At 64.3% G+C, this 26,290-nt stretch overlaps 5 protein-coding genes and 1 long non-coding RNA gene across 13 annotated transcripts; 3 read left to right on the plus strand and 3 right to left on the minus strand.

The window, feature by feature from the left end:
* Positions 1-458: 458 nt before the first annotated feature.
* Positions 459-4,336, minus strand: ALYREF (Aly/REF export factor). The gene is made up of 6 exons (XM_039226454.1): positions 3,915-4,336; positions 3,358-3,489; positions 1,799-1,946; positions 1,158-1,221; positions 898-1,075; positions 459-793 (listed from the first exon to the last, which is right to left on the minus strand). The coding sequence occupies exons 1-6, from the start codon at positions 4,149-4,151 to the stop codon at positions 779-781; spliced, it is 774 nt and encodes a 257-aa protein (XP_039082385.1). The 5' UTR covers positions 4,152-4,336; the 3' UTR covers positions 459-778.
* Positions 4,298-9,732, plus strand: ANAPC11 (anaphase promoting complex subunit 11). Of its 6 annotated transcripts, none has more exons than XM_039226456.1 (3): positions 4,298-4,429; positions 5,265-5,384; positions 9,501-9,732. In XM_039226456.1, exons 2-3 carry the CDS (start codon positions 5,276-5,278, stop codon positions 9,644-9,646), a joined length of 255 nt encoding a protein of 84 aa, XP_039082387.1. In that variant the 5' UTR covers positions 4,298-4,429; positions 5,265-5,275; the 3' UTR covers positions 9,647-9,732. The 6 variants fall into 6 exon arrangements, with proteins under 6 accessions (XP_039082387.1, XP_039082388.1, XP_039082386.1 ...); XM_039226457.1 differs by lacking the exon at positions 4,298-4,429 and adding an exon at positions 4,490-4,983; XM_039226455.1 differs by lacking the exon at positions 4,298-4,429 and adding an exon at positions 4,491-4,951.
* LOC120228208 lies at positions 6,977-9,019 on the plus strand. The gene is made up of 3 exons (XR_005527429.1): positions 6,977-7,155; positions 7,530-7,688; positions 8,891-9,019. It is a non-coding gene; the product is annotated as an uncharacterized LOC120228208 (long non-coding RNA).
* Positions 9,733-12,037: 2,305 nt separating the features above from the next.
* On the plus strand, positions 12,038-12,522 carry NPB (neuropeptide B). Its single transcript, XM_039226273.1, has 2 exons — positions 12,038-12,280; positions 12,394-12,522. Exons 1-2 carry the CDS (start codon positions 12,038-12,040, stop codon positions 12,520-12,522), a joined length of 372 nt encoding a protein of 123 aa, XP_039082204.1.
* Positions 12,523-13,599: 1,077 nt separating this feature from the next.
* PCYT2 (phosphate cytidylyltransferase 2, ethanolamine) lies at positions 13,600-20,224 on the minus strand. The gene is made up of 13 exons (XM_039226532.1): positions 20,087-20,224; positions 18,248-18,336; positions 17,562-17,723; positions 17,307-17,373; positions 16,747-16,831; positions 16,523-16,567; positions 15,742-15,880; positions 15,469-15,551; positions 15,198-15,275; positions 14,930-14,995; positions 14,758-14,823; positions 14,406-14,494; positions 13,600-14,312 (listed from the first exon to the last, which is right to left on the minus strand). The coding sequence occupies exons 1-13, from the start codon at positions 20,173-20,175 to the stop codon at positions 14,201-14,203; spliced, it is 1,170 nt and encodes a 389-aa protein (XP_039082463.1). The 5' UTR covers positions 20,176-20,224; the 3' UTR covers positions 13,600-14,200.
* A 384-nt stretch (positions 20,225-20,608) lies between these two features.
* Positions 20,609-26,214, minus strand: SIRT7 (sirtuin 7). 3 transcript variants are annotated; one of them, XR_005527414.1, is made up of 11 exons: positions 26,085-26,214; positions 25,877-26,014; positions 25,665-25,769; positions 23,982-24,052; positions 23,812-23,884; positions 23,063-23,161; positions 22,752-22,988; positions 22,530-22,610; positions 22,313-22,419; positions 21,783-21,868; positions 21,134-21,217 (listed from the first exon to the last, which is right to left on the minus strand). XR_005527414.1 is itself a non-coding variant. In XM_039226287.1 (10 exons), exons 1-10 carry the CDS (start codon positions 26,175-26,177, stop codon positions 21,019-21,021), a joined length of 1,203 nt encoding a protein of 400 aa, XP_039082218.1. In that variant the 5' UTR covers positions 26,178-26,214; the 3' UTR covers positions 20,609-21,018. The 3 variants fall into 3 exon arrangements, 2 of the variants coding, with proteins under 2 accessions (XP_039082218.1, XP_039082219.1); XM_039226287.1 differs by lacking the exon at positions 21,783-21,868 and having other exon boundaries at positions 20,609-21,217; XM_039226288.1 differs by lacking the exons at positions 21,783-21,868; positions 23,063-23,161 and having other exon boundaries at positions 20,609-21,217.
* Positions 26,215-26,290: the final 76 nt, after the last annotated feature.

A 26,290-nucleotide genomic window follows, 5' to 3' on the forward strand; every position in this document is an offset into this window, starting at 1 on the left:
CAGTGGACTCTGCCGCAGCCCCGCAAGCTGTCTCACCAGGCACGAAGCTACAAGGACGCTTTCTGGCTCCTTCCTTAACATCAAAGACAGAGAAAGCCAGGAAGAGATTACGTCGCACAGTCACTGCTGAACCCAGGCCCCTGGGAACCAGAGCTCCAGAAGAAAGGGAACAGCCCAGCCGTGTCACCTGAAGTCTGGTAACAACACGGGACACCCAGCCCACCCCTCACGTCCCGGGGTGGGTGGTGGAGGCGGCTGCTCTCACGTCTTCCTGCCCACCAGGTCGGGGGTCAGCAGAACGCGGATGGAGGCATGGCGGCCAGCACCCTCCGAGCCCAGACACCGTGGCCGTGCCAGGATGCCCGGGGCCCGTGGGGCTGCTCCCCACGTGCTCCCATCGGGTCGTGACACCAAGTCCTGGCCCAAGCAAGCAAGGACTCCGACAGCGGGACAAATCAAACAGTTCCAGTTCTACACACGTTTCTATTTTATTATGGCAAAGGTGAAAACGCCACCTTCCCCACAACAGCAACCGGTAAAATTTATCCCAAAAATAACTCAGTACAAAACAGGTCTGTTTCAGAATTAAAAAAAAAAAAAAAAAAAAGAAAGAAAACAAAAAAAGAAAACAAAAACCTTTACATGAGTTTTTAAATCCTATTTTAAAACACAAAAGAACAAATCCATCGTTGGCTGCACGGCCCCGTGTGCCGCCACCTCCCGCCAGGGAGCTCGGAGGAGGCGTCCGGGTCCCGTTCCGCTCGAGATCTGCCGCTCTTTAACTGGTGTCCATCTGAAACACAAAACTTTCTCGCTCAAGACCAGGCCCCCCGCTCCCAGGCTGCCAGGCGCCGGGCTCTGGCCGCCGCCGCCCCCCGGGCCCCGGCCGGCACTCACCCTCGCGTTGTAAGCGTCCAGCTGCGCGTCCAACTCCTCCGCGGAAAGCTGCTGCTTCGAACTCCGGCCGGCGCCTCTGCCTCTGCCCCGGCTCCCTCCGCGGGCACCTCTCCGGGTGCCTCCGCCGCCCCCGAAACCTCCGGAGCCACGGTTTCTGGTCATCCCGCCTCTGTTTACGCTGGCGAGGAAAGCAGACCTCACTCCCGCGACCTGCGAAGGCCTGCGGGGCGAGCAACCACGCGCCACGGGCCCCCACTCACCTCTGCGCGGGTCTCCGCTGTGTGTCGATCTGTGACGTGACGAGCTGAATGTTCATGGGGCGGCCTGTGGCAAAGCACACAAGAGGGCGCGCTCCAGTTAGAGGGCTCGGGGCGCACCCGCGGGGCTCCGCACCCCGCTCTCCGGGCAAGCGCTGGCAAGGGGCTCGGCGTGTCTCAGAGGCTGCCCGTGAGGGGGCGGCCGAGTGACACCGGCAGGAGGGCGGGCCGTGCCGCCGCCAACCCCGCCGGGACCTCCTCCCTCCTCCTGAGTCCAGGTCAGGCGGGTGTCTGCTCAGGTGTCCGGGGCGCTCGTGGGGGGAGAGGTGCGGGAGGCCTGGCGGAAGAAGAGCCGGTACCTTTGTCTCTACGACTACAGCCCCGCACTCAGAGGTGCTATGGCGGTTCTGAGAAGGCTTCACAGAAGTGAATCTTCCGGAAGGAGCTGAAGGAGGGGAGGGATGTAGCTTGCTGGATGGGGGTTCACAAGAGGTTGGTCCGGATGTGTGGGACAGCATGAGAGGTGGCAGAATGGAAGAGAGAGACCAAGGGGCGAATGCAAAGTGTCCTCGGCCGCAGGGGTAAGCCATGTTCCTGCACGGACCGCGGCCCCTCTACCATCCCGGCTCCAACCTCGGACGCACCGTCCAGAGGGACGCCGTTGTACTGCTTCATAGCTTTCAGGGCGTCTGCCTTCCGTTCAAAGTGCACGTCGGCTGTTCCTAAACTGCGCCCTGAGCGGTCATAGTGCACAGCCGCCTTCTTCAGAGTTCCGAATTCAGCGAAGAGCTCCTGAGGGCCGGAAAGCGCAGCTGTTAGCAAAGCGGCTCCCCTTCCTGCTGGCCCAGGGCAGTTCCTGGGAGGGGGAGCTACCTTTATTTTTGGGGGGGGGGTCTTTCCCTGGGAGGCAGACACGTATGGGGGCAGGGCAGTGCACACTGGGGGGAAGGAGGGGCGGACGGGACGGCACCTCCAGGAGCAGCCGGGCCTGAGGGCTCCTGCCAGCCTGGGGACCTGACATCCGTATCAGGATGCAGGTAAAGGACCGCAAAGCCCACCAGTGAAGGGCACAATGTTAAGTCGCTATCTTCTTCAACGGAGGAAAATTTACAACACACCCAAGGACTGTACCAAGAAACAGCAAAGGCCAAGATCACAGAGCAGGGGATGCTATCCGTCATGTGAACCAGCTCACAGGGCCCGCTGATTCGGGAGCCCTGACCCAGCCCCTCCCCCAGGGCAGATTCTGGCTCACCTTTCCCTCTCCTCCTACTCAAGCCTGCCGCAAAGGCTGAAGTCAAGCGCTGCCATGGAAACTGCCCTGACCTCAGGCAGGCTGGGAGTTGGAGAGGGAACCCAGAGTGTGGGGCTACTCCGGCCGCAGGCACACAGCGGGAAGTGGAGTTCACCAAAAGCGGTTTCCAGTGGAGGCCAGAAACCACCTTAAAAAAAGTGTTGAGACACCGTGAGTGCTCACCAGCCTCGCTCTGTCCTCCCAGTCAAACAAACAGTGGGGCTCTGGGACATGGAAGCCAGGAAGGCCCAGCACCCTGACCCAGCCGGCTCTGGGACCGATCCTCCAAATGCCTTCACTTAAGCAGAACATACATTTATGTGCCTTTGGAGTCCAATCAAAAAGAAGGAAAAAAAGGAAAAGAAAAGAAGGGGGGAAAAAAAGAAACCAAAGAAAAAAAGAAGCTCCAAACAAGGATGGGTTTGAAACCACGCCACTAGCAGGACCAGGGCACAGCCAGGGCACAAGCTCCGTGACACACGCAGCCTGGGCACGGGGCAGGAAGGGCGCCCAGCACCATCCTGCTCCTGCTCTAAGAGTTTACAGAGAAAAAGATCTTCTCCCGACAAATCATTAAAACAAAAGCAAAATAATCAAAACGAACATCCCGGCTCCCGGCTGAGTCAGTAAGGCGAGAAAACACAGGACAGCCACCTCTCGCTGCGGGAACACCTTGGACACCTCAGAAGAGCGGCAGCTCCTCACACTAGGCTGGGGGCCTGTCTTCCAACACACTGACCTACTCGTGGGGCTTCGCACTGCAGTGACCTCTGCTCTGCCTCCCGCCGCTCCTCACGGGGCCTGGAGGGCTCACTGGTCTAGGGTGGGAGGGGATTCAAGGCCATCTCCCGAACGGGACCGAGTCCGTGAGGGGTCAACTGCGCACCGAGAACCCCCCCCTCCCCTTACCTGAATATCAGCGTCGGATACTCCGAAATCCAGGTTTGACACCAGCAGTTTCCCACCCGTCTCGACGCCTGCGCCACCTCCGAAGCCGCTGTCGAAAAGGTCGTGCTGCCACTTGTCGGGAAGTTGTTTCGGCTGAAGGAGAAAGAAAACACAACCGACACAGACCCGTGAGTGGCTCTCCGGGACTCTCCCTCGCGCTCGCGGCCAGGCCACGACGCTCGGGGCCCGGAGGGAAACGCACACGGGCCCGCAGCCCTGCACTTCCCGCCCACGCCGCGTCAGGCCGCAGCCAAGCCCCCGGGAGCCCCGGGCCCCGCAGCTCCTCGCTTCCCTCCAACTTACTTCCCGCGCCCAAAGCCCCCTCGGCCCCGCCGCCACGAGGCCCGGCGCCCGGCCGAGACAAAGGCCGGGCCGATCTCCGCCTCCCGGGCCCGGCCGGCGCGCGACCTCCCCGCGCCGGCGCCCGCGCCCACCGGCCCGAGCGGCCTGCCGCCCACCCCGCCGCGCGCCGCCGCGCCGGCCCGCCCCCCGCCGAGGCCCGCCGCCTCCGCACTCACCCTGCTGTAGGGCGCCGGCCGGTTTCTGCCGCCGCCGCCCGCCGCGCCGCGGGCGATGGCCGGCCGGTTCCGGATGGGCCCGCCGCCTCGGTTCACTCGCGCGGCGGCCTGCGCCCCGCCGCCGCGGCCGCCCTGGGAGCCGGCCCTGCCGCGGCCCCGGCCTCCGCCGCGGCCGCCTCGCTGGCTCCGGTTCAGCTTAATGATGTCGTCCAGAGACATGTCCATTTTGTCCGCCATGGCGGGCGCGGAATCGGCCTTGGCTCGAGCCCGCGCGTCAGCACGCCAGGGCGTCACTTCCGGGGCAGCGCGGTGTCTTCCGGTGCCGAGTCCTTGGAGAAGCCGGGGATTGGCAGCGGGCGGGCGGCGGGGGTGGTGCGGCGCCTGCGCGCTGAGACGCGAGTTCGGCGGGCGCAGCTGTGAAGTGTCGGGCTGTAGCCGCGGTCGTTTTTATACCTTCCCGCGCGGGCGCTGCCAACGGAAGGCGGGTGGGGCGGCGCGCGGTTAGGCCGGCGGAGGTGCGAGAGCGCGGGGCGGAGCGCCGCCCCTCCCTCGCCCCTCCCCGCTCGGAGCCTTGAACCCGCGCCTCTTCCCCCGCCCACACCCTCTCCTCGCGTTCCCACCCCTTCCGCGCGCCCGCTCCCCGCACCCCTTCTCCGCGCATCACAGCCTCTCCCTGCGTCTACCCCTTACCTGTGCCCTCTCTCCGCGCTCTCAACCCGCGTCCCCCCTTTCCCGCACCCTCAGCCCTTTCCCGCGCGTCACCCTGGCCCCGCGCCCCACCGTCTGTCTCCCCACGTCCGCCCCTGAGCCCTTCTCCGCGCCCCACGCTCTCACCAAGCCTGAGCCCCGGCCCGGCCCGCATCCCCTGCCCAGCAACCAGGCCCCCTTTTGGCGGCGGCGGCGGCGGAGGAGGCCTACGGCTTGCCTAGCTGGCGACCGAGCTCGCGACCGGGGCCGCAGGCCGAGCGGGCTGAGTGGCTGTTCCCTGGCTTGAACTCCTAGTTGGCCGGGTCGGGGTCTTCATCTTTCAGCCCCAAGTTAGTCGCATGCCTTTGAAAAGCGCCGTCAGGCACGTTTTCGCAAATATCGTTCAAGCCTTTGGTGGACGCAGGGCTGACTGTGCGGCCTTTGCAGATACTATGAAAATGTAGGGGACCTTGCTCTTGGGGCGCTTGGTCCTTCCAAGAAGGACCCCACCCTGCCCCCACCACCTTGCAGACAAATTTGGGCTCAGCCCTCTGGGTTTCCCGGCCTGGGCGGCCGTTCCTGCCCCCTCTTGATCCCTGGGGACCCAGATGCTGTAGTTGTGCAGACTGACATAGCCAGGTGGTCTCTTTCCTCTGCTCGCAGGCTCCACCGCCATGAAGGTGAAGATTAAGTGTTGGAATGGCGTGGCCACTTGGCTCTGGGTGGCGAACGACGAGAACTGTGGCATCTGCCGGATGGCTTTTAATGGCTGCTGCCCAGACTGTGAGTGTCCCGTGTTCCCTCCTTCTTGAGCTTTGCCTGCTGCCCTGGTCTTGGTGTCTCCCTGGAAATAACTGCACGAAGGGCCTGGGTTTTGGGGTCCCCTTTCCTCAAGAAAAAGCCGAAGGGAGAAAGCCAAGTGGTTTGGTCACATGAATATGTATCGAGACCCCATCAAAAGTTTTGTAAGAAAAGGCGTCCTAGCCATTTAGTGTGATCAGACTCAGCTATGAAGTATATGGGGCAAGGGGCGCCTGGGGGACTCAGTCATCAAGAGGCTGACTCTTGATTTGGGCTCAGGTCATGATTTCATGGTTCATGAGTTTGAGTTCCAAATCGGGCTCCAAATTCTCTGCTTGGGGCCTGCTTGGGTCTCTCTCTCTCCCTCCCTCTCTCTCTCGCCCTCTCTCCCTCTCCCTCGCCCTCTCCCTCTCTCCCTCCCTGCCCTTCTCCTCTGCTCATGTATTTTCTCTCAAAATAGATAAACTTTTAAAATATTTGTTTTTGCGAGAGCGCGCGAGTGCATGTGCATGCGTGCACATGTGTAGGGGCAAGTGGGGGGGGGGGCAGAGGATCCGAAGCGGGCTCTGCGCCGACCGCAGAGAGCCCAGCGCGTGGTTCCAACTCATGAACACCGAGTTCATATCCTGAGCTGAAGTTAAACGCTTAAACAACCGAGCCACCCAGAAGCCCCAACTTAAATAAGAAAAAAAAAAAAAAGAAACACACGGCCGAAAGTTGTTTTAAAAGCTTTCAAAGGTCCACAAGCAAACGGAAACGACAGTGCCTAAGGGACGGTCCATGTTGGCCTCAGGGTTTTCACGTGTGTCTTGGGAGCAGACCAGCAGGAGGGGTCGCTGTGCCCCCGCAGAGCCTCTGATGTGACTTGGACCTTCTGCAGTCAGTGCCGGCGCACAGTCCTTAGCGGCACCCCACTCCTAGTCTGCACCCAGATTTTCCCCGTAGTCCGTAGAGGTCTCTGTTCACGAGTGGGGTGCGCGGCTTGCTTTGCTCTGCCTTGGCTGTTGAATCTAGAACAGGCCCCGCTCCCACCCTTCTCTTGACCTTGCCGAGGCAGCTGACCCGTAGCAGAGGTGTGTTGTCACACGGCGTCCGCCACCAGGTTTTATCAGATTCTACTTTGTGTGTGTTTTAAAAAAATAGTTTTTTAATGTTTATTTTTGAGAGAGAGAAAAAGAGAGAGACAGAGACAGAGTGTGAGCAGGGGAGGGGCAGAGAGAGGGGGAGACACAGAATCCAAAGCAGCTCCAGGCTCCGAGCTGTCAGTGCAGAGCCCGACGCGGGGCTCAGACCCACCGGCCGCGAGATCATGGCCTGAGCTGAAGTCAGACTCCCAAGCAACTGAGCCACCCAGGTGCCCCCTTTGTGGTGTTTTCTGATTCATCTTTGTCCCCGTTATATTCTGTGCAGTAGAAATGTGTGAGTATATTTTTAAATCAAACGCAGGTTTTTGTGTCAGTGAATTTAGTTTTTAGCAAAACCCAAGTGAACTTAAACAGAGGCCAGTTGACCCCGGTGGGGGGTGGGGGGCGGGAACAGGATGCAAGTCCCAAGAGGAAACTGGGGCGTGGGGGGCGCCGAGGGCCCTCCTTCCTGCGACCTACCCGGACTTTTTTTGTGGGCTTTGCTTCCTACAGTACAATTCAGATCACTGAATTTAGTGCGAAGAGGTTTTTTCTAAGTTTAATTTTTACATTTGCTTTGGCTGAAAGGAAACCTCGTCACCCGGGACTTAATCCTGCTGATTTAACAGGTGGGATATGATCTTAGGAAATCAGTGATTGGCTCTCGATTAAGCTTTTTTAACATGCAAGATAGGCTAGTGGATCTGTCAGCCAGCAGACAGAGGGGGATTTGAAGTTTGTTTATTCATTTTGAGAGAGCGCGCGCGCGGGCACATGAGCAGGGAAGGGGCCGAGAGGGAGAGAGTCCCCAGCAGGCAGCACAGAGCCCGACATGGGCGTGGAACCCACAAACCGTGAGACCATGACCCGAGCAGCCCAACTGACTGAGCCCCCAGGCGCCCCAGAGTAGGGGACCTAGAGTCTGGTCTCCAGACGTGGGGTTCAGTGTGCGAGCCGCTTGTAATTTGCAGTGTCTGACAAGCCTGAGGTGCTCTTTATACAGATAAGTGACGCTGGATTTCACTTGCTAAAGCTGAGCGCTTGTGGAGAAGCCAGAGTGGCTGAGGCCGTAGTAAGCCAGCCCCCGCCCCCAGGGCTTTGGGAGTAAAGGTCTTCTTGAGCCGACTTTTCCGACAAAGGATTTGCATCAAGACACCCTTGCGTGAGTCACTGACTGACTGTGTTCAGGTGCCCACCAGATTCCTGGGGCAGGCTGCCTGCTGCGGGGGCAGTACTGAGTACTGGGGGCAGTACTGAGTACTGGGGGCAGTACTGAGTACTGGGGGCAGTACTGAGTACTGGAAGTGCCTCCTTCTGCCCTAGCCCTGCCTCACGTGGACAGTGTGGCCAGTGCTCCCCCTCAGGGCACGCCCCTCTCCCAAAGAGCTGGCTCCTGCCCTGTTTTGTATCCTTTCTTTGAAAGCCACTCTAATTTCAGAGAGGTGATTCCAAGCCAAGTTCTGCTGGGCTTGGGAAGGCCGTGGGGGTGGGGTGGGGTGTAATCTCAGTCGGGTGTCACTCCACATGAGCTCCTGGCACGGGGTCCTTCTCACCCCCCAGCACCCACCCCTCCCGTGCCTGGGGAAGCAGAGTGAGTTCAATAATTACGTATTTGCCAAGTGTATAATTTTCTGGTTTCATCATAAAATTTTCAGAAAGGGAGGGATGTTTTGTTATAAAAAGGGTTTTTGCTGCAAACACATGAAGACCAAGGTACAGCGGCAGCTCCCTTCTGACTTGGTGGGTGTGTGTGCCAGTGCAGGGCAGGGGCTGCCCCGGGAGGGGGGAACCAGCGCTGTCAGGAAGCCTGGAAGGTTCCCGGCCTGGCACCCACACCAGCTGCCTGGTGTGGCAGCAGGTGGCAGCCGGCCTGATCCACTGGGTGCCTTGGCTTCCTGCCCGCCGGGCGGGGGGACGGGGAGGCCACCGAGCACCGCTGGGCCCCCAGCCCCAAGCCGGCGGGGAGCGGATCCAGGTGGGGGCGCTAGGACTTGGCAGGGGCGGGCACCTGCGTTTGCTGTCAGGCGGAAGGACGGTGGTCACAGGGTCCAAAGGAGGTGTGTGTGCTCAGAGCCCCGACTTGGCTGTAGGCTGGCTGCCAGCACGACGGGGTGTGCTGTGCGTCCCGGCCCCGGCCTGCGTATCCGGTCTCCTGTGTGTGTGCACCCGTGACATGTGGACACGGCTAGCATTCGAGACACGTAGAGGACCCCCAGGGCCGTGAGGTGGGGGGACGGCAACCCCGGGGGGGCGGAGGCAGCGGGCCACAGCTCTCAAGGCCTTTGGGGACCCCGACCCGGGCCTGCGGGACGTCGTCCTGCTCTGTTGGCACCAGCTGCTTGATGGGATTTTCTTGATTCTCAGAAATCGGAGGGACCCGTTTTTGTCCTGAGTTCGGGCAGCGTGGCCGCCATCTGGGTGGAGGTGGCATGTCCGGGCGTGCCCAGCTGCAGGCTCCTGGCCGAGGTGGCGCCCTTTCAGACCAGAAATGAAAAGGAGGTGGGAGGTAGCTCTGCGCTCACTCTCAGCTACCACACAGGAAACGCCACAGGGTCCCAACTCCCCCCCCGCCCCGTCCTGCACTGGGTCACTGCTGCCTGGGAGAGGAACCCCGGCCCCAGCCCCAGCTCCCCTCCTCCTGATGGGCAGGTAACCCAGATGCGTTCTTGCTGTGACCCTGGCGGCAGGTTAAGTGGCGGAACTGTGGTGTGTCTGTAGATGGGCTACGGGCCGGGCCAGAGCGCTCCCTGGAACTGAGCCCGGCAGGGGAGGGGAGAGCGAGTCCCGGGGCAGCCACTGCTGCCCTTGCTTGGGGGGCACACCGTGGGGTTGTGTTAACGCTCCCGCTCCCGATTTCAGGCTTTCCTGAAACCCAGCGTGTGACAGGCTCGGAATACAACCCCCCCCCCCGGGGCTGCAGGGGGCTGGCACGGCCGCCTGACATCCCTCCTGCCCCCTCCCGTCCCTCCCACAGGCAAGGTGCCGGGCGACGACTGTCCCCTGGTGTGGGGCCAGTGCTCGCACTGCTTCCACATGCACTGCATCCTCAAGTGGCTCAACGCGCAGCAGGTGCAGCAGCACTGCCCCATGTGCCGCCAGGAGTGGAAGTTCAAGGAGTGACGCGGCCCCTCCGGGCTGTGACTGGGTTGACGCGAGGACTGGAGCTGCATTTGTTTTCCATCAAGTGTTGACACTTTTATCCAATAAATAAAACTCATTGAGCTGCCTGAGCCTTGCTGGAGGCCACTGGTCGCGCTGCCGCGGCCCCGCTGGGCGAGCTGTGATAGGAAAACTCATGAATAAACATCTGGCCGAGGCGCCGAGGCCCTGAGTCACCACCGCGGGAGGAGGAGGAGCGCAGGATCGGCCAGAAGAGCCTGGGGCAGCAGTGACTGGCTCTGGGGGCTTGATGGCCGTGGTGCAAAGGCCCTGGGGTGTGCGTGTGTGCCAGCAGGGGAGAGGAAGGACCGAGGGGTCCTCTGGCTCTCCCCTGCTCGAGGCTGTCACCCCTGCCCCCACGGCTCTGTGGGCCTCTGATGCCACACAGCTGGCAGCTGCTGCCTGTGGTCCCTGCTGCTGAAACGCTCTCCCCGAGTGGGTGCTGGTGATCCAGCGGGAGGCCGGCTCGGCGAGGCTGTGACCTGCCTGGTGTGGGCCCTGTCAACATCTGTGTCCCGGGGGTCTGAGGTCCTCTAAGGAAGGGCAACCTTTGGGAGGCTCCTTTGGGCACCTCTTAGTCCACGGCTCCTGGCGGGGGCTGTGGTCCCAGGCCTGGGAGTCCTGGCCACTTCTGGACAGAGCCTGCTGCGGGCTGCGTGTCCCCATGAGCTGCAAGGAGCCCCTTGGCACTGGCTCCTTCAGTCTATTCTCATTGGACCCTCCCCCCCCCCAACTGTGGTCACTGCCCTGTGTCTAGTGGGTGTCTGTCTGCCTAGTGGGTGGCCAGTCGCTGAGCACTTTGGACACTGCTTGCCCTCAGCTTCCAGGGCAGAAGACTGGGTAGTTCACACAGAGGGGCTGGCCTCCCGGTCACCTGTGTGGCACCCAACTTCCTGTCTGGCTGTTGTGCCCAGAGGAAAGGAGGCCTTGGGGACCATCACCTTTACCCAAGCTGGAGGTCACAGGCACCTTGTCCAGAAACCCAGCTGCCAGGGCCCCTGTGCTCGTATCTGTCCTGGGGAGGACACGTGACTGGGATGTTTAGGGACTGAGTGGAAGGAGGGGCACCTGGGCTCAGCCTCCTGGGTGCTCCCCAGCCGTGCAAACAGTTACTTCTGGGGTCCAGGCAGCTGTATTCTTGAGCCTTTGTGTCTGTATACAGAGTCCGGATTCGGATCCGGGGAGTCAGGAGGAGGGGTGGTCTGCAGCACCTGGCACCACCGAGGGAGGGCCCTCCCGGCAGTCTCCCAGCCTCACCCTGGCTTGCCCACGGCCCGCCTCCCCTGCCTGGGGCATTTCCTCCTGTGACGGGAAGTGCACGCTGGGCTTGGGCGCGGGTCTGCGGGTCTGCGTGCTGGGGCCGTGGAGCTTGAGTGCAGCCTCTCAGGGGTTGTCCGCTTGCCTAAGGCCACAGCCCCTCCTGCAGGCACTTCCGCTTCCCTGCCACTGGGACTCCTGCCCTGGGCTCCAGCCTGGTCCTTCCCCGGCCTGCCGAGCCTCAAGCTGAACGTGTAGCTGCCCACCAGGCCCTGCCCACATCCAGCGGAGACTCCCTCACCTCAGCTGTCTCTCCCTCCAGGAGGCACCGGCTCCTCCCCTGCCTGTGCGATCGCTCGCCCCCAGGGAGCCACTCTGCTTGCCCTCTGGCCCCTGCGGCTGTTTTCCCATTTGTCTGTGGCTTGAGGCAGGGACTGGGTCTGATTCATCGCCTGTTGAGCACCTGCGTTCACCAAGCGGGCCCGAGGCTCCTGAGGCCACCGCGGCAGGGGCGGAGCTGGGTGGGAGCCTCAGGATTCTGGTCGGCTGTCCCTGGGTCTGGTTTCCCCAAGGTCAGGCCTGGCCTTGCTGCCCACCTCTTCCTAAAGGACCCTAGCAGTAGGAGCCCTGTTAGTAGAACCTTCCCGCGTGGGTGTGGGGCAGAGGATGGCCCCCAGGCCCACCCAGGCTCTGAGGTCTCCTCAAGGAGCCCTGGCCCTGGGATCAGTACCTCTAGGGCAGGACAAAGTGTCCCCAGGGCACAGTGGCTCTCTCCCCAGCCTTGAGCACTGAGGACCTCTAAGGGGTAACTCAGGGCGGGCGCATCCTCGGGCTAGTTGGGGGTTCAGGGCTGCCCCGCTTGCCCCTGCCCCGGCTGAGGCTCGATCCAGGCAGGACCATGGGCAGAGGGAGTGGGCAGGGGGGGGGAGGGGGGGGGCACCCGGTCCGCGGCCGGCGCGGGGGCGCTGGCTGCTCTCTCCGGGAGGCGAGGCCCGGCAGGTGCTCCGCGCCCGCCCCCGCGCCCCGCCGGCCGCAGATATAAGGCGCGGCGGCTGCAGCTCGAGCGCCCCCCGCCCGCCCGCCGCCCGCGTCCTCATGGCCCGGCCCGCGCCGCTGGCGGCCGCCGCCCTGGCGCTCTGCCTGCTGCTGGCGCCCCCCGGCCTCGCGTGGTACCGGCAGGCGGCGGGGCCCGGCTACTACTCGGTGGGCCGCGCCGCGGGACTGCTGTCCGGCTTCCGCAGGTCCCCGCACGCGCGCCGCTCCGCGCCCCCTGTGGGCGCGGGACCCCCGGGCCGGGCCGGTGCCTTCGCGGAGCCGAGACCCCGCCTGCGGAGCCTCGTGAGTACGGCCGGCGGAGGGGGCGCGGGGCCGCGGGCGGCGGGGTCGTGAGGGACGGGGAGGGGGGCGGGGCCGGAGCGCAGGTCGCTTCCTCAGCCTCCTCCTGCCCCCAGACCCTGTGTGTCAAGGACGTGACCCCGAATCTGCAGACCTGCCAGCGGCTCCCCGACGGCCGGGCCACCTTCCAGTGCCGGGCGGACGTGTCCGTGTCGCTCCGCGCTGCTGACTGTCGCAGCGCCTAAGCCCGACTGCCAGACCCGGACCTCATCTGGCTCGCGGTGACCCCCCCCGCCCCCCCCCCCCCCCCCCCCCGCCTGCAGTAAATGCCTAAATGAATAAACGCCAAGCGCAGCCGGACTCTGAGTGGGGGCAGAGGGGTGCTTTAGGCTTGTGGGGCGCGCTGACCTGGAGGACCCCCGACCTGGCCTCTGTCTCCAGACGCTCCTGGCCGCAGCTGGGCCTCTAGGCCACCAGGCTGTCCTGAAAAAGCCCTCGCGGGGGCACCGTCCCAAACCCCAGTCTGCCCTCCCAAGGCGCTGGAATCCTAGGGCTCCCCCGGTCCTCTGGCAGAGTGGTCCCCACGTCTGACCTCTCCAGGCCCTTCGCCTCCCCGCCTTTGTCCCCACAGCTCCCCGGCTGTCCCGGGAGGAGGCGTCTGTGTCCTGCAGTAGCCTGAGTGCTAAGCCAGTTCCAGCGTCCTGGTCAGAGAATTCCTCTAGGACCGCCCCACGCCTGGCCCCAATCCCACTCTGGCCCCCCTTGCTTCCTGGCCTTCTTGAGGACAAAGCTCTCCCTTGCTGGAGGAGCAGCTCCTGGGGTGGCTCCTTGCTTGGCGTCCCCCCAAAACACCTCAAAGCACTAAGCACAGGGCAGGGAATCCACGGGTTGGAGGAATGAGCGAACAGCCAGGCCAGCAGGGGTGGGGAGTGGGGAGGCGCCGCCCGCTGCATAGCTCCGGGGTGGTCCCGGCTGCTCAGAGACCCCGCCCCAGAGCCGGGTGCGGCCTAGGCGGCCACTCCTGAGGCCTGGGAGCTCTGCATTCACCTCTCCTCTGACCCTCGGGGAAGAAGGGGGCCCCGCCCTCAAGGAGGGTGCGGGGAGTCTGTAGCGGCTTCCCCTGCCCCCTCCCCCCCCCCCCCCGCCCACCCCTCTGCCTGCACCAAGAAGCTGGAGTTCCCCTTCAGAGGATACAGCCTGAAGCATCTTGGGGTCCTAAAACTGGAGGGGGGGCTCCTCACTGGCAGACTGCCTGCTGCCCCCGCACCCCCCCACCCAGTGTGTGGATGGTGGGGGTGGGGGAGCAGGGCCCCAACACAGAATACCTCCCACCAAGTTTATTGGGTTGTACACCAGCCAGTCAGGTACAAAATCGAGAACCATCTGTAAGGAGAGCAGCGAGGCCGGTCCGGGAAGTGGGGGGCACAGTACGCAAGAGCCAGGCCCAGGGCACCAGGGATGTGCCGTGGGTCACCAGCCACGGGCCGTACCCTGAGGCGGAAGGGGGCGCCCCGCTTGGGTCTCTGTTCCTCTGAAGCCAGCTTCAATGATGCGGAGGGCAGAACGGGCACCGGCTCGAGCTGGGCAGCAGGGCCATCCTGGGTCTGCGGAGCTTCAGGGGCGGGGCGGGCCGAGCTGGGCCTTCACCGGCACACGGGGCGGCGCCCCTCCGGCCGCAGGTGCCCTCTGCCACCCCTTGCCGGGGCCGCCCCACTGCGCTGCATGCCCTCTCCGTGCGGCGCAGCGGGCAGGGCACCTGGCAGGTGGGGTGGGAGGCAGCGTCCTGCACTTGGGTCCTCCTGGGAGCCGGCCGGTGAGAGGGAGCACTGCGCTTTGTTAAAAACCGTGGGAACCAAGCCCCCACGGCGCAGGGAGCGGAGCGGGCAGCGGGCCGGCAGCTGGCGCCCCGGCGGCCTCCCCGGGTCAGAGGTCACAGTCGCTCTCCCTCGCGGGGTGCGGGCCCTGCCGGCGCCGGGCCTCCAGGAACGCCAACTCCTTGGCCTCCTTCTTCTGGTTCCGGGCCTCGTACTCTAGCCTGGGGGCCCGGCCAGGGTGAGCTGTGCGCCCGCCGGGGCCTCGGCGGCCCCCCGCCCCCCCCGCCCCCGAACTCTGCCAGCACCTGTCCTACCTGTTCTTGATGATGCGCTGGACGATGAGGTCCGTGGTAAGGTCGTTCCCGCTGTCGATCTGACAGAAGATGCCCCTTCTCTTGGGCTCCTGGGGGCCGGGGGAGGGGGAGGGGGAGGAGATGAGGCCCCTCCTGTGCAGCCTGAGGAGACCGCCCAGCTGCCCGGGCCTGGAGGGTGGTCCCCAGGGAGACCAGGGACGGTGCCGTCACTCCCGCCTGTTAGCAACCTGCCTCCTGCTGCCGGGGCGCCACTAGACTGGCGGTTTGCCCCCGGGTGGCCATCGTGAGGCCTGGGGACGTTAGGGGGCTGGGAAACCTCACACGCGGCCACCTCACGCGCGGCGCAACTCACCTGGTAAGGGTCTGAGCCGTCCCTGTCAGGCACAATCTCCGTCTTCCCGTGACACACCAAGTCCACCTGGGGAGGGAGCGGGGGGTCAGGGAGCACAGCCCCCCGCGCTCGGGGCCCCTCCCCGTGTTCTCAGCCCGGCCTCCCCCGGGACCCAGCCGACCAGAAGCTTCACCTTGAAGTGGTCCAGGAGCTCTGCTGTGACCGAATACGGGGCCCCGATCACCACTTCCGACACATACTACGCAGACGCGGAGCACAGGTGGTTAGGAGGAGCTGGCCCGGCCACGAGGCGCAGGGAGAGGGCGCTTGCTGGCACGGAAGCCGGGACTGGGGGCGCAGCGAGGTGGGGCTGGCCAGCCAGAAGCCCAGGCCTCCTGGGTGCCCCAGGACCACGAGCCTGGGAAGGAGACCCCCCCCGGCCCGCCCGCCCCGGCACTTACCCGGCAGGCCAGCACGCTTAGGGTCCGCTCGTGCAGGTTCATGATGGGGTAGTTCTTCCCCTTGTAGTGGTTGACCTCCTAGACCAGAGCGAGGTCCGGTGAGTAGGCAACCCAGGGCATGTGGCGCTGTGACCCCCCAACGGTCCCTTGTGGGCGATGCCGCCAGTGTGGGGACACCCCAGGCCCCGGTTTGCATCCGCTGGCTCCATCAGCACCCAGGCCTCACCCCCTGCGGGCCCCCACGCCCTATCTGCCGCCCAGGGAGTGAGACCTGGTCAAAGTGCAGGCCGGCGATGACGTAAGGCCTCTCTGCCAGGCCGTGCACCTTCTCCAGGAAGTCCACGTGGCCGATGTCTGGGCCCCGATTAAGAAACAAGTAACAAGACCGGGGGCCCCCGTGGGCTCCCTCATACTCCACCCCAGCCTGGGGGCCTGTGGAGTCAGGGAGGCCCCTCCGGGGCCCCTGGCCCGGTGGTGCAGATGTGGCTACGCAGAGAAAAGGCCCAGGGCAGGGCTGACCCTCCCACTCGGTCCCAGAGGATACGGAACAGGTCGAAGGCACCGGCCACGTAGATGACCGTCTCCCCTGGCTGCGGTTCCTTCCCAGAAGCAAACTGGATGATCTTCTGGGACGTCTGCAGAAACTGTGACACCCCTGTCCAGGGGTTCCGCCCCCCTGGGCACTGGAAGCCGAGAGGGGTCTGGTCAGCGCCAGCGGTCTCGCAGGCACGCCCTTCACCTGCCCCCACCCCCGAGCCCCTCCTCTGAGCCGGGGGCTGCCCGCACCTGCCTGCCCGGCTGCTCTGGGACAGGCACGGGGGACTGTGGACCGGGCCCCCGGCCCCCGGCCCCAGCCTGCCAGCTCGCTCGGCTGTCCGTGTGCCGGACGCTGGGGGCTGGCTGGCCGTGCCCAGTCTGTACCAGGGCCGGGCTGGGTAAGGCCCCTGTGACCAGTAGGACATGTGGCCCCACCCCGTGGCCACAATGGACGCTGTGGCCAATACCACCATGGCCTGGCACCTGGTCCGCCAGTGGACACTGCCCTTGTGGGGACCCAGCACCCTGAGGCCACCTTCCGGTCACCTGGGAGGAGCCTTCTGAGCAAAGTGTCTCCCTGGCAGGTGTCTGGTGAGGGGGTTACAAAGGGAGAGAGGACCGGGCCGCCGGGTTAGAGGCCACCAAACAGCGGCCACTGTGACTGGCCAGCTTGCCAAGCCTGGTAGTCAGTGCCCAGTCAGGGCCCAGAAGGCAGGGCGCTGGGGGAGGGTCCTGGCCCGCCTTTCCCCAGGGGCGGCTGGGGGCGGCTGGGGGCGGGGGGCACTCACCTTGCCAAAGCTGTCCGCGTATTCCCGGTACTCGGAGGACATCTCCTGAGCGGGAAGAAGCGGGATGTTGAAGGGCCTCGCCCTCTGGACACAGTCACCCCGGTCACCCCCAGGACCCAAGACTCACTGTCCTGGAGCCCACATGGGGGTCAAGACCCAGCAGGCTGGGCGTTCTCTCGCTCCCAGCGGGGTCCCCAGCCCTGGGACGCCCCCCACAGACTCACCTCACAGCTGTGATGGGCCTTGGTCACCAGCAACATGCGGCCGACCAGGTCCGTGGTGGACACGCCCTGGGTGCGCCTGCACTCTCTGGGGACAGATGTGCGGTCAGGGCTCGCGGCCTGGCCGCGCTCGCGAGGCCCCACCCGCAGCTCCCCCCAGCCCCCGCCGAGCTGCGCGCAGGCCAGCAGCGGGCAAGGCCGTGCGCTTTTATCGACGGAGGAAAACGACAGAATAGAGGAAAAGTGTCACTGAACCCCAAGTGTGGAGAGTTGGGTGGGCAGGCCAGACCCCGGGAGGCGGCAGCTCCGGTCCCCGCCGCGTCCGCTTCCTCTCGGGGCCGCAACGGCTTCCTGAGTTAGTCCACGGAGACAGACCCCGCTCGGGGTCGCAGCCCCGCGGTCTTACCGCCACTGGCGTGCAGGACGCCACGGGCCTACGACACGCCAACCCCCGCCCTGCCGGCTAGACACAGGCCACGACCATTTTCCTCGCGGGCAGAAAGAGCCTGAGAGAAGCTTCAAGCCCCACTCCGTGAGAACGTGGGAGCCTTGCTGCGGCTCACCTGTACCTCCCGGCCTGCTTCACCTCCTCGTAGGTGTCCTTGCCGTCTACAGTCAGCGTGATGTCATCTAGAGGGTGACACACGTGTGGGAACAACCCAGAGCCACACAGACTTTGAGGACCCTCAGCCCTCCTTCCAGGCCTGCCCTGGGAGACTCATTATGGGGAAGGACCCTCGGATCCCCCGAGGGCTCAGGGCTGTTTCCCAAAGGGTGAGGGGGCCCCAGTGAGCTGCACCCCAGCTCCGCCCACTCACTGCCGTGGACACAGAAGTCGCAGTTGTACTTGTCCAGTGTCTCCAGCGTGGTGACGTAGGGAGCAGCTGGCACCACCTCGTCCACCCACTTGATGGCCTGCACCATCTTATATCTCTCCTCCTGGGTGAACACCGGGGGCCCCTTGTGCTTGGAGATCTCCTCTAGAGGCGGAGAAGACAAGGACGAGACAGGTGACCCCCGGGGCGCCGGGCCCCAGGACCCCCCCCCCCCCGTGCAGTCCCTGACCACACGTGAGCTTTGTCGCGGGCAGCTGTCTCTCACTGGGACCTCGGCCCACAGGGCAGGAACACAGCCAAGTGGACATGGCTCCGCCCTCTACGCACCAGTGCGGGTGCTCACGATGTGCTCGCTGGATAACTACATGGTCCTTTCATCACGTTTGAGGTAAAGTCAAATGCTCCCTTTGACAGGTGGGTGCTCAATCCCCAAAGGCCTTGGGAACCAGGTGGGCAGAGGTGTGTGTGTGGAGGGGACGGCACAGCCAGAGACTCGGTCCACTGGCTGCACTGCTCCATGTGAGATGCACGGGAGAAAGCACTAGGTGGGGGCTGAGCCCGGGTCTGGAGTTGGGGTGAGCCTGCTGAGCTTCAGAAAGACGGCCTTGGGCCTGGCCTCACCCCTCGCAGGGCCCTGTAGGGTTAGTGAAGGTGGCGGCCCAGCTTACCGTCGGTGTGCACACCCACGATCAGGTAGTCACCCATGGCCCGTGCCTGGCGCAGCTGGTTAGAGTGGCCATAATGCACCATGTCGTAGCTGTGAAAGGGACAGAGGGGGCTGAGTCCCGGTGCTGAGGGTGTGGAATGAGCAGCTGGGAGTGGACGTGCGGGGGCGCAGCCTCTGACAAGCTGCCGCTGGGAACTGCTCCCCGGGGTCCCGCTGAGCCTGGGCTTTCAGCAGGGAGGTGGGCACTCAGCTCTCCACACCACTGTGCCCTGGGCCACATTCGGCAAGCATGACAGCGGCCGGGCTGTGCCCAGGGACAAGACCTGCTGGTCCCCGGAGCGGGCGAGCACACAGGACATACTCTGCTCCCCACACCTGCCACGGAGCTCTGTGCTTTGCCCTCAGCCCTCCGCTGTCCGCTGTCCACATGCAAACCGTGGCAGGCAGTCCCCTTAAGCTGTAAACTGACGGTAACTTAGGGGTAGACTGGACTCTGTACTACCCCGAGGCAGGCGGACAGTCTTTGGGGCCAACACAAAACAAAGTCCAAAACTGAGCAAGGGCAACTGCTAGCTTTGGAAAGCTGCTGGCTCCCCCCCCCCACCGCCCCCCACGGCCTCCGGAAACTCAGAGAGGCTCCCCTCTCTGGGCCAACCGCCGCCGCCTCCCTGCCTGCCGCCTGGGCTCTTGTCCTTTGATCGAGGACTGGTTAAGAGTAACTCCTCAGCTGAAGGCCCACGGGCTCCCCATGTGTGCTGAGGAGACCCGCACGTTTCTGTGGGGGCCCCAAGTCAGCCCCACAGCAGCTTTGTTTCCTTCTAGCTTCATGTTGTCTCCCTAGTGGGTGACACTGTCCCTGCTTCTCCAGGTGACCCTGTTCTACTTCACACCACCTGCTACTCCCACCACACCGCACCGCATCCTGGCACACAAGTCTGTGGGGTCACATGGCTCTGGCCCTGGGGTGAGGGAAGAAGAAAGTCCGAATCCAGCAGCACGGCTGGTCCCTGAGCTCACTGGATGAGCTGGGCCAGGGGTGCAGGGTGTGTCCTAGCTACTGTGGACTTGCGGCCATGGGTGGCCTGCTCTGGCAGGGGCCCCGCCAGGCCGGGGCCAAGGTCAGAGTCCACGCAACAGAAGCCATGCCCCCTCTACCCTGGGTGACTCTGGTGCAGCTGGGAAGGTACGCAGCCCCTCTAGCTCTCCTTTGAAGCTGTAAGCTAGCCAGGATGGGGGCTGTCCTCTCTCCAATTCCAGCAAGTAAGGGTGTGAGAAATCACCCTAGGTGGCAAGCCATCAGTAGAGGTCAGTCTTCCTCTTATCTCCTGACAGCTCCAAACTTATGTTGAAACAAGTCCAGCTGTCTCGCTGTCCCGAAGAGAGAAGGGGGGGGCACTGTAACCCTCCTGGGATGGACTCGGGAGCCTGGGGGCCTCCCCGGGAGTCAAGTCCTGCCCTGATCCCTAGCCAGGCACCCAGGGAATCTCTCCGATCTAGCGACAGGCGAGCTGCGCAGCGCACGGCTCCTTCCGAAGGGGCGCACCTCACATCAACGTGATTCCTGTCGTGGGGACCGGACACCCGCGCCCTGCGCCGCCACCGGCCAAGATTCGGGTGGGTGGCTTAGCGGCGGGAGCGGCAGCGCCGGGGGGCTGTGGCCCGCAGCTGCCCGCGGCGGGGCGGGCGCGGGGCGGCCCTGACTCGCCTCCCGCCTCTCGCGATCCACGGCCGCCCCGGACACCGGGCGCAGGCCGGGCCACAGGCACGTCTCCGGGCAGCGGCCCCAGCCCGGCCGCCCCCGCCCCCGGCCGCCCGCCGCCGCCGCCGCCGCCGCGCTCACCAGCCGTCGCACCACACTCGCACGGCGCGCCTGCCCCCCGGCCCCGGCGGCTCGGCGCCTGGGGTCGCCCCGTGCCCGTTCCGGATCATGGCCCCGCAGCGGCGGCGCGGCCCGGCTGGCTCCCCGACTTTCAGCGGCCGCCGCCCGCCGGCCCCGCCCCGCCCGGCGCACGCGCGGTCACGCGGGCCTCACCCGGCGCGCGCGGCCAATGGCGAGCCCCGCCCCGCCCCCTGCGCCCCGCCCGCCGTCTGCAGCGCGCGGCCAATGGCGTGCGCTATGGGACGCGCCGGAACCGAGCCCCGCCCCGCGGCGCGCGGCCAATGGCTTGAGCCGCCAGCGCCAAGCCCCGGAGACTCCGCCCCCCGAGCGGCCAATAGCGTAAGCGCACCTGGCCGGAGGGGCGGGGGCGGGCCACGTGGGGCCTTAGCGTTCTCCCCCCGCCCCAGCCCCGCCCAACGAGCCCCGCAGGGCGCCGGCCCCCCACCACGCGCCAGCCGGGCAGTCACCGGAGGACACGAGACAGTGCGGAGACGTTTAATAACAATAAAAAGGTCCGCTGAGGGCCGAGGGCCAAAACCACCCTCTGCCGCAAACCCGGCGGGAAGAGGTTCCTATAAAGTTAACAGGTTTCAGTAAGAAGTAGTAGAAAGCCGGTTGAGGCCCCTGAGACTAGCCGGTGACCGAGGTGAGCAGCCGCGTGCTTCCCGCGGGCGGCCAGCTGTGCGATGACCGAGCTCCCTTCCCACAGGACGGCGCCCGCTTGTGCGGCGGCCCCGCAGGCGACGCGTCCTCCCGGAGGCGCCCACAGCGGTGCCAGGGGGCTTCCCGCCAGGATTCTCACTAGACCCCGGGGCAGTCCTGGCCGGGGGGTCCCCCCCCCAACAGGCGTTCCGTCGTCTGCAAAGTGCCAACTGTTCCCTGTCGAGCACGGGTTACGTTACTTTCTTCCTTTTTGTGCGTTTAGTGCAGCCTCTGCCAAACCAGCCTCCCAGCACCGGGGCCGAGCTCAGGGACGCAGCCCGCTCTCCGGCCGGGGGCTCCTCTCGGCTCCTGCACAGCGACTTGCGACTGTGGCTGCCTTCTTCACCTGCACGCAGGGGGGTCGCCAGGGCGAAGATGGGGTCCTGCCACCTATCGAGAAGGGAAGGCTGGGTCAGACGTGCCCCGGAGCGCCTCAGTCACAACCTGCCCCAGGGCGGGGAAAGCTGACTGTGGTCACCCTGCTGCCCCCCCCCCCCGCCCCCCCGGGTCTGAACTGTGGCCCGACTCTGCCTCGCGGGACCTCCGCCATCCCCGAGCTAAGGAACAGCTGCGAGAAAGCTAAGGTTCCGAGAACTCAGTGTCCTCACTGGTGATCAAGCAGGCCGTGTGTGCCCAAGGTGGGACAGCGGTTGGTCACTAGCAACTCTGGGTCCCACCTTTCACTTGTACGGTCAGGGGCGGGTGGACCAGACCCTCTCCCTCTTCCCAGACTTCGAGACCTGCCGGGGTGGGAAAGGCCAGCTGACTAGGGAGGCACGGCCTACAGACTACACCGTGAAGAGATCATGTGTCTGACGGAGATGTAGAACCACATATTAAAAACTTAAGATACAGATAAGCACTGATAAAGAAAATGAGCTAAGTTAATGTAAAAAAAAAAAAAAGTACAGTACACGATAGGCCCACAGTACAGAACAGCACGAACATAACATACAAGAATTGCCAGGCCCAGAAGGTGAAGGGATCCTTAATTCTTGAACCCTTTGATTAAAAGAAGTTATTGATTTCCCCTATAAGACCCTGAAAATTCACAGAGAAAGAAAGTGTAAACTTTTTACTCAATACATACACCACGTCTAAATTATCACAAATTCTGTATTAAGGTACAGTTCAAGCTTCCCCAAAGTATGCCAGCTCCCCGAACCGAGTGCACCGAGATCCTGTTTGGAGATGCCGAGACTGCGTTCCCTTCAAGGCACCTTCGTGTCCAGGCTGTCTGAGGCAGGAGGGGGCTCTCCAGACACTGGCACATTCTCTCTCCCCACGGGGAGTCACACCAGCCAGGGAGCCTCAGCTGATGCCTCTGCCACTCCCCCTTGCCGGCAGAGGCCACCAAACTGCGGTCACGCGTCAGACACCATCTGCGACAACTCAGCACTCTGTACGCTCAGTTCACAAGAAAAGACAGACGCGGCCCATCCACACAGGGCAGGGAACGGGGGGGTGCCCCCGTGCCCCCCTCACCTGCTGTAGGGGGGAATCTCCAGGCCTAGCTCATCCATGAGGAGCTGCATGACGTCATCACATTTCCCATGAAGCTTCAGGGCAGCCCAGTCATCCTTCGGGGTCCACTGGGAACAGGGGAAGGCAAGTGAGGACACCTCACTTCTCCCCAACGGCCCTTTCTTGCCAGACTTCTGAGGCCCAGGTCTAAGGAGGCGTCTCTGGGTGCTCAAGTTACCTGCAAGTTTACAATGTAGAGCTTGGGCCGCCGGCTGGGGGGCTTGGTCATGCACCAGAGGCGTGGATACTTCTTTAGAACCTGTAGGAACGGACAGACGGACAGAAAGACCACATGCACAAGAGGGAACGAAGCTACAGGAAGCTAGGTTCTAACGCGGAAGCGGCCAGGAACTGGCAGGCTCTGTCCCCTCCCGTCCAGTTCGCGGTGCTGTTCACGTACCTTTAAGCTGGAGCCCAAACACAGGATGGTGTCTGCCTTGCTGGCAGCCTCAGTGGCTGCCTCCCAGTTCAGAGGCTGCCCCAGCGTGCCCCGCTCCCCAAAGTGCACGATGGTGTCCCGCAGCTGCGCCCCGCACTTGTGGCACGCCCGGCCCGTCTGATGCCGGTGCAGCGCGGTGCGCTCTGTCACATCAAACACCCTCACGTACTCCCTGTTGGGCGTGCAGGCCGTACAGACCTGAGGAGGAGAGGGCGCCGTGAGCAGGGGCCGCTGGCCCGCATAGGCCCCCGGATCCCAGCGGGACCGCTCACTTCGATGTACATGTTCCCGTGGAGCTCCGAGATGGCCGTCCGCGGCAGCCCGCTCCGCAGATGGAGCCCGTCGCAGTTCTGAGACACCACGTGCTGCACCTGCGGGGGACAGCAGGGCGAGTCGGCACGTGGCCTGCGGGGGACTGTGCTCAGCAGTGAAAACGTCCCTAACCCCGCCCAGAGCCCCCAAACCAGGGGCAGCTCCGGCTCGCGAGGAGCATCACAGGCAAAACCGGGGCGGCAGGCCGGTCCCAGCAGGTCTGGGGGTGGGGGTGGGGAGCCCCAAGCTGCACCCCCCAAAGCACTTAGTGAGGTGGGAGGGCAGGTGTTTGCTCTCGGCAGGGGAAGGGGCTCGGGCCCCGAACCGATGCTCTCTCGGGTCGTCGTGTTTCTGGTCCCTGAAGGCCCAGGAGGACTGATCCTTCCCCACTTGGGTGAAGGTGCTCGCCCGAGGGCCTCCAGAGGGTCCCCACAGGCCTCCCTGTATCTAGGTGGCTTCTGAGGTCTGTGGGGACAACACGAGAAACGCAGGAGGGAAAAGCCACCAGCAGCTCTGGGGCTGACGCCAGCCCTATGATCCACGAGAGACACTACCCTTCTCTTGAAAAAGCAGCAGCGGAGTCTAAAACGCTCCATGCGCATGCGTCCCAGGGCCCCACTGGCACACAGGCGTGACGCGCTTGCCCAGCCCTCTAGCTCCCGTGCCAGGCACCCGGCAAGAACACTAGCCAGCCACACTGGGCTCTTACCAGCTTTTGCTCGTGTAAGCGGGCGATGCTCATGTGGGTGAGGGTTGGCTCGGCCTCACTCAGGTCAGCAGCGCTGCCAGGCGGAAGGGAGGCAAAGGCGTGGGGAGCGGTGAGGTCGGGCCCAGGCCGCCTCCGCTCACCTGGGCGGGAGGCCGCGGCAGGCTGCTTACCTGACGCTTCGCCCTTTCTGCAGCAGCGTCCAGACTCCATTAGGGCCCCGGTAATCTGGGATAGAGGCCGCCTGCGTGTTCGGAAGGACGACAAGGCCAGTGAAAATGCGTCACCACGGGAACTGGCAAAATTCCCCCAAGTGAAAACTAAACATTCTCTTGAGGTGTTCCAGGCTTGTCCGTGCTCTGGCCTCCATTGCACAGGCTCAGCGCTTCCTAGTGCAACCTGCCTGAACCCAGATGGAGTGGCTCCTTCCCTCCGCCCGGACCCCTGCCCCCTCCCCACCCCAGTCTAGCTCATCCCTCCAGCTTTCAAGGAGCCCTGCCTCCTCCGGGAGCCTCCCCAGCACGGAGGACAGCCTGGGCTCTGTGGCCACACCTGTCCTCCAAACTGAGGAGGAGGGCGGGTCGGGCTCATCCGTGTGTCCCCAGGGCTGAGCTGGTGCTCAGGAAAGGCTGAGCAAACGCTGAGGCGCTGCTCTGTCCTAGCCCCTACATCCTGATACTGCGTTTCCTGCCCTTCGTTCACAAAGACAGCCAACCTCTCCAGACGAGCTAAACCCCGAGTGTCCCTAGTTCTCAATGCAGTGAAACAAAGCCACCAGGAGGGAAGACAGAAGGGGTGCTGGGACCAAGAAGTCCTGCGTTCCCTAGGCTGTGAGGGACACCCCCCCTTCTGGGGAGCCCTGTCTCCTCCCTGCTGCTTAGGCTCAGAAGAACGCCCACCCAAGCAGTGTGCTTCTGAATCACACTGAAGAGAGAAACCTCGAATACTAATGGTCAGAGCGAACTAAAGAGCGGAGCTTTCAGATACGACAGGGACGCACGCCTGACGGGAGGACGGAAACCCGAGCACCAGAGTCTGCAAGTTGCTGTGTCAGTGCCCCTGACACGATCTCGCTGGATCTTACTCTCGCCTTTTCCCGTAAAACCTTACTCTACCTTCAAGGCCTGGCCTCAATGCCGCGCTGCACAGAAAGCAAACCGGATGGATTTCCCAGCGCTCTGAGACCGCAGAGGCCGTGTCTGCATGTCCTCTCTGGCAACACGGCACAGCCAGCCTTACGTTACAGCGATGGGCTTAGCTGCCATCCCCTCACCACCTGCGGGCTTCCTGAGGGCGGAAATCCCGTGTTCACCTCTGCTGGGCCCACACATGGGTCACACTCCACACGCACCCGTCAGGCAGACACGTGACACTCTCAAAGCTGGCCGAGTTCCATGGTGCAAGATAGCTTCTCAATAAAACGTTCCCAAACCTGATGCGTTTCTCTTCCTTACCTGGCGTACACTAATTCTTACTACCCTGCGCTCTACTTACTTGCCCTCAACATTCAGAAAACACAATGAGCGGGGAATCAGGAGACAGTTTGGGGCTTCACTCCACCCACGTAACCTCGGACAGTGAGTTAACCTCCCGGACTCCGCACGAGGAGGTGCCTGCTGGCCCTAACGTATTACGCCCCGTTTTATCCCGCTTCCCTTCTCGTCTCGAACTGGCTACCGCACAAACTGCAAATATTCAGAAGTACTTATGCCCTCAGTGAAGTTGGAGCCCGTTCGAGTTTCAGGCGCTCTCCTCGGTCCTAGGGCCAGTCACCCAGAAGGGGGCGCCCCACACCCGCCCGGCGCCGGCGCCCCGGGTTTCTCCCGGACCTGGGAGCCGACGCCTGGCCGCCGTACCGTGCTGATCCCGGCGCCCGTGTAGACGACCAGGTACTTGGCGTTCCGCACGGCGCCGGCCAGCTCCCGCACTTTCCTCCGCAGCTCCTCCGGGTCGTCGCACACCTGCCGAGACGCCGAGGCCGGCCGTAAGCCCCGCCCCCGCCCGGCGAGAGGTCCGACCCCGGCGGCCCGCCGCCCGGGCCCCGCGCCGCCCGGGCCCCGGGACTCGCCTCCTCCTGCCGCCGCTTCAGGCCCTCGCGCCGCCTGCTCCGGCCCTGCAGCTCGGTCACCAGGTCCTCGCTCTCGGCCAGGAGCCGTCCCTCCTCCGCGCTGCGCTCGGCCGCCGCCTTCCTCAGGATGCGCGACACCTGCGGGCGCGGGGCAGGCGGTGAGGGCTGCGCGGGGCGGGGGCGCGGCGCGGGGCGGGCGGCGGCCTACCTGACGGAGGCGCTCCCGCTGCTGCTCCTCCCGCAGCCTCCGGACCCGCTCCGCCGCTTTGCGCTCCGAGCGGCTGGGACCCCCGGCTGCCATCGCTCCCGGGAGACCCGCGCTTCCGCTTCCGCCTCCCGGCAGGCCGCGCACCGGCGCATGCGCGCACGGCCCGCCCCGCCCTTCCGGCCCCGCCCGCGCGGCGCGCAAAGGAA

Source organism: Hyaena hyaena, unplaced genomic scaffold (genome assembly GCF_003009895.1).
Source record: "Hyaena hyaena isolate Hyena2069 unplaced genomic scaffold, ASM300989v1 scaffold_21, whole genome shotgun sequence".
Lineage (NCBI taxonomy): Eukaryota > Metazoa > Chordata > Mammalia > Carnivora > Hyaenidae > Hyaena > Hyaena hyaena.